This window comes from Meleagris gallopavo, chromosome 6 (genome assembly GCF_000146605.3).
Source record: "Meleagris gallopavo isolate NT-WF06-2002-E0010 breed Aviagen turkey brand Nicholas breeding stock chromosome 6, Turkey_5.1, whole genome shotgun sequence".
Lineage (NCBI taxonomy): Eukaryota > Metazoa > Chordata > Aves > Galliformes > Phasianidae > Meleagris > Meleagris gallopavo.
In genome coordinates, this window is record NC_015016.2 from 24,090,446 (window position 1) to 24,099,217 (window position 8,772).

At 42.3% G+C, this 8,772-nt stretch overlaps 1 protein-coding gene across 2 annotated transcripts in view; it reads right to left on the minus strand.

The window, feature by feature from the left end:
* Positions 1-1,788, minus strand: part of LOC100545427 (macrophage mannose receptor 1-like) — a 53,919-nt gene extending 52,131 nt beyond the window's left edge. The window contains exon 1 of one of the 2 annotated variants that reach the window (XM_019616410.1): positions 1,697-1,788. In XM_019616410.1, the coding sequence (XP_019471955.1) occupies positions 1,697-1,700 (4 nt within the window). In that variant the 5' untranslated portion in view covers positions 1,701-1,788. Of the gene's footprint in view, positions 1-783; positions 1,672-1,696 lie in introns of those variants that run through there. The other variant, XM_010712623.3, reaches the window with a different exon arrangement.
* Positions 1,789-8,772: the final 6,984 nt, after the last annotated feature.

Below are 8,772 nucleotides of genomic sequence, written 5' to 3' on the forward strand. Positions count from 1 at the left end.
TTTGCCTATTGCCAGCCCAAGAAAGATTGTGCCAAGTATCTTTTGTAGATATTACATTTTAGGAGTTCCAGTACGCAAAAACAGCTTTAGATTTTGTAGCCCTTGCAAGCTATCATAGATTATATCAGTGGAGATCAGAAAGTGGCTCGTGAAGTCAGAGAAGCACTAACAGCATCAAAGGCCAAGGCAGAATGCCCCAGCAGCACTCCAAAAGCCAGAGGAAGGGAGACGGAAAGCAAGGAGGCAGCCAGCAGGTAGTGTGACTTCTCTTAGCAGACAGCCTGCAATGACTGTAGCTAACTACACAAAGCAAGAAAGGTTACAAGCTAGTGTTACGAAACTGTGCTCCAGTAAACCTCAACCTTGACTACGAAGGATGCTGAGGAATGGCAGATGCAAAACTTTCCCTGTATGAAAGCAGTGCACTAGAAATCAGAACAAGCTCCAGCTTTCAGCCAGAGACAATATAGCCGACTACACTAACATTCCCAGGACAGCCTGGCTTGGGGCACCCTAGGATGCCAAAACCCAAAGGGTCCCCGCATGGGGCAACTTCAGCCACGGATCAGCTCAGCTGGGGCAGGGCGCTGCGGGAGGGCGGGCTGCTCTCAGATAACGTGGCTGCGGGCTGCCTCCCGACCCTGTGGCTTCTCTTCACCTGCGCGGCATCTTCCCCCTCCACGCGTACACACACACAAACACACACACCGTCTCAGGTCAGCCAGGGCTCGGACACCCCGCTCTCTTCTCGGCGTGCCGTGCACAGTCCCTGCGGGCACTTACCCAGCAGTGGCAAAGCGCCGGGGAGAAAGGCGAGGAGCAGCAGGAGCGGGGCGGGAGCCATCGCCGCTGTGAGGAGAGGAGCCCGCCGGGCAGCTCCGCCGCACTTGTGAAGGACTGGTGGATCGGGGGAAAGCTCTGGGCTCGAAACGATAAGGAAATATCCTGTCACATGGGGTGCTTAGAAATAACAGGAATTCGCTGTTCAAACTTTGCTTTCCTAAGCTGATTTTCCTCAGCGGAGGGAAGAGCCTCCTTCCAGGCACACGCAGGTGATAACGTGGTGATAGCTGAGAGGCGCGCCGGGCTGTTTTCCGCTGTTGTTCTTTTTTATCCCCTTTGCGACCCTGTCAGCGTCGCACGTGGATCGGCGCTCGCTTTTCCAAGAAAACGAGCCCTGGAGAGGGCGGGGAAGGCCGACGGGCTCCGACCTGCCCGCGCGGGACAGCGCTCCGCCCGCATCGCCACAGCCCCGCTCCTCCGCGCTGCGGGACGAGGGGAGACCGACTAACTGGAAAGCAGGATTTGGGCCGTGCCCCCTCGCTCCTCCCTCCCAGGAGCAGGTGGAAGGTCTCAGCGGGGAAGGAAGGGAGCAGAGAAAGCGTCGCTTTTCCAGACGAGTGTACCGGCTTTCCACTAAGATGTGCCAATTTAAGTCATCGTTCTGAGGCGGTGTCTTTAAAGCACAGCCTGCCTGGAGGTCTTACAGCCCAAGGGGACCTCACCAAATGCCTCGCGTTTTGTGGGGAGCAACACAGCATTGCATAGAGGCTGAAATCAGTACGTGGGCTGAAGGGTCACAGGTGAATGGAAAGCATCAATCTTACTGTTTTATGTACACAGGCTTTTGTAACGTTTACTGAGCACGGTAACACCGCAGACGCAGCCTGATGGATTTCAGAAGCACTGAGCTTACCCATGTACGTGATGCGTCCTCTGCAGTCATTCTCGTACTGTCAGGCATTTGGAAACTTCTGGTACGTGCAAGAAAATTTCAAAAGCCTCCTTGAAGCTTCTGGGTGGAAAAATAGAGCATGTGAGCTTATTATGGAAGGAGACAGGTCATAGTGAGTAAAATACTTTTACAGTATCATTACAAAAGAAGAAACAATGGAGAAGAAATCCAAGCTCATCTGAACTCCACAGTAAGGCTCCCAGTAACATAAGTAGGGATGCCAGCCAGCCAACTCAGCCATGCTGAGCCCTCCTGTGGACAACTCACAGGGAGTAAAAGAGGATGCTTTTCACAATTTCTTGTGACATCTGTCGATGCACATAAAGGTCAGGCAGAGCATGGCCCAAAAACAGGGGGTGGAAAGCAGAGTTCTGTGTCATTATGTCAGTGGATTCTCACCTGGGAAACTTCAACCTGCAACTGATACAAATTCTCTTGCTGCGGTAGATGGCATCTATTTATTATTCTCTAACTGCTTGGAATGACCTTTATGCTGAACTAACGAAAGACCCAAATGCTTCCACTGAGGAAATATAGCTAACTCAAATAAGCATAGTACAACTTGAAAATGAAGAATTACCCTGTAATCTAACATTACCACCTTAGGAACATCCAGGCATTCAAAGTACATTTGAAAAATGCTTTTAGAGGTAAAAATATTTTACATCGCCTTAAGATCTGTTTACAAGCTTATTTTAATAACAGCAATAACTGGAATCCCAGAAAAGCATATAGTACCAGAAGGAACAAGTCACAAGATGGAGAGTGAATGTTGCTTTCCTGATAATGTTATTTGTTCGACCATAACCCACACTTTGGGGAATCCTTGGTATTCTCTTGGCCAAAGAATCATAGAATTGCTCAGTTTGGAGAAGACCTTAAAATCACCAAGTCCAACCACAATCTGACCATACTACCCTAACAACCTCCGCTAAATCATGTCCTTGAGCACCACATCCCAACAGTTTTTAAACACATCCAGGGATGGTGACTCAACCACCTCCCTGGGGAGCTTGTTCCAGTATTTAACGCCCTTTCTGTAAAGAGGTTTTTCCTGATATCCAACCTAAATTTACCCTGGTGCAACTTAAGGCCATTTCCCCTCGTCCTGTCACCAGTGAGAAGAGACCAACCCCGCTCTTGCTGTAGGCACCTTTCAGATATTGGAAGAGAGCAATAAGGTCTCCCCTCAGCCTCCTTTTCCCAGACTGAACAGCCCCAGTAAAGAGCAGTAAACAGCGAAGGGACGCAATATGCAAAGTTTAGTCTCAATATAATTAAAGTCTTTAGATTAAAAAAAATAAATAAATAAGGGGCTGCACTTAAGTACCAACACGTGTCACGTAAATAGGCAGGAAAATGGTAGCAAGTAGCTATGTGTATCTGACAATGAGCAGCCATGCCAGGAATGAGCTATACGTGGAAGTCAACAGAAAAGACCACACTGGGCCACTCTTGGAGATTCTCAGGGCTACGCTGAACAAGTGCTTAACATGATGCAGTTTTCAAATTAGTCATGCTTCAAGGAGGGAGTCATACTAGATGAATTCCTGAGATCCAATCATAATGAGACATTAGAAGAGTTCCTACTAAGTCTTGAATTCCAGTTATTCTTGGGATCTTTGCCTCAGCAAATTACTTCCTTTCCTGATTCTCCAAAAAAGCCTTTTTCTCATTGCCCCTTGTACACACCGGAGGTACTGCCACTTCAAAGTCATTCCAAAAGTGGTACATGTATATATAAGCGCACACATATACACACAATTGTATTTATGCCTTGGTGATCTGGTTGAGTTTATTCACTCAATCTCTGTGTATCATCTGCAGCATACTGCTCAACAATAAAGTCTGAGTCTGGCTTGCTCCTTTGGAATCACTGTACAACTGCATATAAACGTTGTATACTCTCCAAGGGAAAGAATTGCTCTCTTAGGGGACAAAAGGATTCAGCACAGTCTCAGGCTATAGAGAATTGTAGGCAAATAGTCACCAGATTGAATAATTCAATCTGCTAAATAACTAGTGACAGGATACTACTTAAACATGCCCTAGCTAGACATATGTTTTCATCTTTCTCTGCGGGTACAAGCCAGCTGTCGTTTACATTTGGAACAGAAAGGCCTAGATTTCTCTGAAACAGGTCTGACCCTCTCCAGTTCTGGCACAGCCAGTACTTGCAACTGATGGCTGTTCCTGGCAAAATACCCTGAAAACGTGAAGTCACAGTAGCTCTTGATTTTTGATAGTCAACAGGAAGATGGAAAGTTCTGTCTAAATGAAATCATATCCAGACATGAAAAATAATAACCCCTCTTCTGTTTGTTGTTTCACATATGCATCCAAGATTTTTTTTTTATGTTTCATGTGTGTTTCTGTATCTCTTAGATGGCATTCAGTAGTTCTTTGTACATTTCTAACATTTGCATTGTCATTTATACTAAAGATACACTTAAGAGCAAAAAGCATATCTGTTTACTTATTAAAATTTGTGATAACATCACTTACCACAGTGCCTATTCTATATTGAGAAGCTATATAAGATATTGGGCAGTGAAAAAAACAGAATTTGGCAAAATTAATATTTAATTTCTATACAAATCGTATTCCTCTGAAATGTTACTCGGAAATTGATTTCACATTTATAATTTCTGAAACCAAAACAGAATAAAATGTTTTAGGAGGTGTAAAATCAAGGCTTTAATAATGTCGTCAAACAGCCTTTACCTAGTAAAGGACCCTTGAGAATACCACTATCATGTATAATATTCACTTTAAATACAACTAATTCAGATTTATTTCTGTGTCTTATATACATGCATATCAAAATTTTGAATTCCAGCATTCTGCTTTCAACACAAAGTAAGAACATAAGAATATCACTTTTCCCTGCATACATTATAATAGCTTCATAAACATGTATGGATAAGGGAATGTGTACTCCAACATGTGTACTCCTAACATGTCAAGTTTAGCTTATGCCTCACCCATATTATGAAAATAAAGAGGAATGTCCACACCCTCACATATCTGGTTCCTTACAGCTACAAATAAGTGTTGCCTGCATAGTTAAAAGCCACAATAAATGCAGCCAGAAGTTTACAGATGTTTAGGGAAAATAAGGAGTTCCAGATGTTTTTTTTCTTTCTATCATCATAGATCCTCAAGAGGCAAAGTACATAAGACCCACAGCTATAAAACTTCCAGTACATCTAAACAGATTACTTGCATTGATTCTAATTTCATTTTCCAGGGTATTCTGTTATGTCAGAAATACACCTAGACATTGGACTGTGAGGAAGGGATAGTTTTGTCCAAAATACAGGTAGGAGGCCTTTAGTTATAAGATGATCACATCTTCAAATCAGCCTATTAGGAGTCTGTTGAACACAGCCAAGACAGACTCACTTTGAAAAGAATTCTCTCTCTTAAGCAAGACATCACTTCAGTGTACACATTTTTTTTTTTTAATCTCAAAACCAGAAACTTCATAAGACATACATATTTCATGACAAGACTGCAGAGAAAGACAGCCTGTTTAGAATCAAGAAGGAACATAGCCTTAAATTGGACCATATTTTATCCACTCATCTCATTTAAACAGAATCCAAACATACCAAAGATTTTTCTGTTGAATTTTTGCACATGCACTCAGAGGCCTTTCAGCATTAAGACACTGATGTCTGGAAATTCTGCAGTGCAACCTGCTGATGACTTCTCTCCAACTTATTTCTTACTGGTGTTTCCTCTCAAATGCTTGATAAAGCTATAGCCTGCCATTTCTAATTTAAGTGCCAAAAATCTTTTAGTAAAACTACTTTTTAATTAACAAATTGAATACACATTTTTAATCCCTTCTTAACTTTACAAGCACACCAGTGAACTCCGCAAGTTTTCTTCATGCATAATACTACATGCAGTTGAAGAGTCAAAGTTCAGTATAATTTGGAACTCAGTAGGAGCTGAGCAGAGCACAGCTTGAAGTTAATACAATGCCATAACATTTTGATAATAGTTTCTGCCTTTGTATTGTACACTCCATTCTAGTTATTTACCATGGATGAAAAGAAACACAGCAGAAATGTGGTAGTTCATACATGGAACAAAGACCTTCAAAAAGGATGAGGAGATTTTCCTTACCAGGAAATTCTCTTCACAGAAAGAAAACGCAAAGTTGAAATATAGAACAGAAAGCTAAAAGAATAAATAGAGCTGCTTTGTTAGTCCTTTCTGTTTATCACATCACAGTAAAACACAAGAAAATCCAGTTTAATTCAAAGAAAATAGTCTTCATATCCATCATCATTAACTCAAAACATTAACCAAGTCTATTAACCATGGACTTGAGTTATCAGAAGTCTTTCAGGAGCTATCATTCTCTAGGACAGGAATAAAACTGTACGAAGCTGTATTTAGAAAGAAACATCTCTGAACAGATTACAGGATCAGCCGGTAACTGTCAGGTGTAGCATCTAGGTTGATTTTTTTTTTTTTTTAATTACTTTTTTGCACAGAAGAAGATTATCTGGTTCGTTTTTGTTTGTTTGTTTGTTTGCTTCTTCCCTTGTTTGCTTTATCTTTGCTTCAGATCATCTAACCTGGAACAAAATCATGCATTGTCACTGATTTGATCTTGTAAGTATTAAGAGGATACCTGAAAAGTCTTTAAGTTCTGCAAATTGTTGGGTAGGACTTGAGCAACTTGGCAATATTCTTTTTTAGAAATAAAAATGTCAGTAATCAATATAGCAGTATCGTCTTCACAAATATTCACTCATAATTGTTAAAGCAACAGAAGTACTGCCATGTGGCAGGAGAGTTTTATTTGAAAAAAGGAATCAGATTTCAGTTCAGTTTCCCAAAGAAAATTTGAAATTAAGCAGTAAGAGGGAATGACCAATTGTGAGAATGCCTTTAATTGGCATTTTTTCCATCAATAAATAAGGCAGTTTTAATCAGTCCAGCACTGTTTACAAATTCAGACTCACATGAGCAATTTTGAGAACTGCTTGTCACAGTGGGTTCACAGGATGAGATGACTCACACACCACGGCAGGGTGCATCAGATCTGGGCAAGTGTACAGCGATGGATGCCTCCTACCGTGGATTTCACATCATCTGCACAGCACGTGTCCTGTCACAGCAGCATCATCAGCCCTGACAAACATACAATGCTCTCTAAAGTCAGTCCGAAGTGCCTAATTCAGTGACCACGTTTCACTTCATTCCCACCCTTGCTTCCTTACCCTTAAAATAATAAGGCTGCTACACTTCTTGACTTGCTAAAAGAGCAAACGCAGTGATGCATGTATTGAGTAGTAAATACACCAAGATTTATGAGCCAAGAAGTGGCTGACACTCTCAAAGCTATCCTATCTTCCAGCATATTATATGAAAGAATTTTATAGATTTTGGCCTGAGAAGGTGCATGATGACCTGTGAGATTGGTAGAGGGAAGGAGGCTGCACTACCTGGCACAAAGGAGCTCTGATGTGAGGAGCAGACAGGCTGAGTTAGAAGGGCTGGAATGATACTAAGTACTGCCGTGAGGAAACACAAACTGGAACAGGGGGGCGGGAGTTATCCAGAAGATACTTTGGGGATAGATCCTCACCCAGACCTCAGGAGACTGCTGAGGTTGCCATGATGGTCCTTCTCCCTTTTTCCCCCCACCTGCCCATCTACAGCTAAAATTCAGGGCAGTGCCACCCCAAGAGATAAAGACCTTGCCACATTCTCTTGAGGCAGCACCTCCCATGCTAGGTCTTAGTGGAAGAGAGATATAGAGAAAACAAGAGTTAGAGCTATTCTCCTCTTACAAGGTTTAAGACAGGAGGAGTGAGTCCAAGTCACTGTAAGTCACCCATTCTGGGAAATTCAGCAGCCTTGACTTGAGTTGTGAGAAGTTTAGCAAGAGATCCAAAGTTAGTCAGAAATGTAGCAACACAAATATATGATCAGAACTGTGGAGCTCTGAAGATCTTGCTGAAGTGTTCAGTGAACCTGAAATGAAGTTTTTCAGTTGTTGACTCAGAAGCATCTTAACATTTATCATCACTTCACCTCATAACTGAGAAGCATTTCCAACAGAAACGCCCTGCCAAAAAAGCAGAGAGGCTGAATAGCCACTTTCTTTTCTGTCAGGAGGTATTACGAGAAGACAGAAAATCTCATGCCACACAGCCAACTTGTACAGGTTGCATGCTTAAGGCAAACAGCCAATTTCATTGTTACTTGTCCAAATGGTTTCTCATTAAAAGAACTATTAAAATAAGCATTAAATATTGAGATTTAAACAAAATGTCTCATACCACCGTGTAACAGACTCAACAGGCATTCCTTGGGAATATTTATGAATATTGACTTTGCAAAATTTAAAGGGAAGCAGTTCAGAATCCTGGGAGCTATGCCAAGAGATTTCAAATCCAGGAAAACAGCTCTCTGTGATGTGAAAACAGGACTAGAATCCACACCTCCTGGAATTTAACCTAAGCTACCAGTTTCCTGCAGGTTCTTTGTGTGCAACACAGGCACCATATGCATTTCATCAATTTAAGATATTCCAGTGTTATGCACTGAGCATAATCACAGAATGGCTTGGGCTGCAAGGGATGTTAAATCTAGTACAGCTCCAACCCCTTGCCATGGGCTGGGCTGCCACTTACAAGATCAGGCTGCCCAGGTCCCCATCCAACCAGGTCCTGAATGCATCAAGAGGGAGGGCACCCACAGCTTCTCCGAGCAGTCTATAAATCTGTGCTAGATTGATCAAGATTCAGAAGAACATGGCCATATTCAGTGGAGCTCAGCTCTCACCCATATGGACAGTGACAGCACTGAAGGGCTAAAGAGCCTTCTGTATTCTCCTTTTCTTCCTGCATAATAGTCCTGTACCCAAAAGTAATGGTCCTGTTTCCAGGAGTCTTTCCCTCCTGTGTTCATACAGATCCAGGTTGTTTGTGGGTGACTTGTACTGAACTTGTGTAGATATTCTCATGGACAGAAAATGCATTTCTTTTATAAGTCAAATTAATTAATTA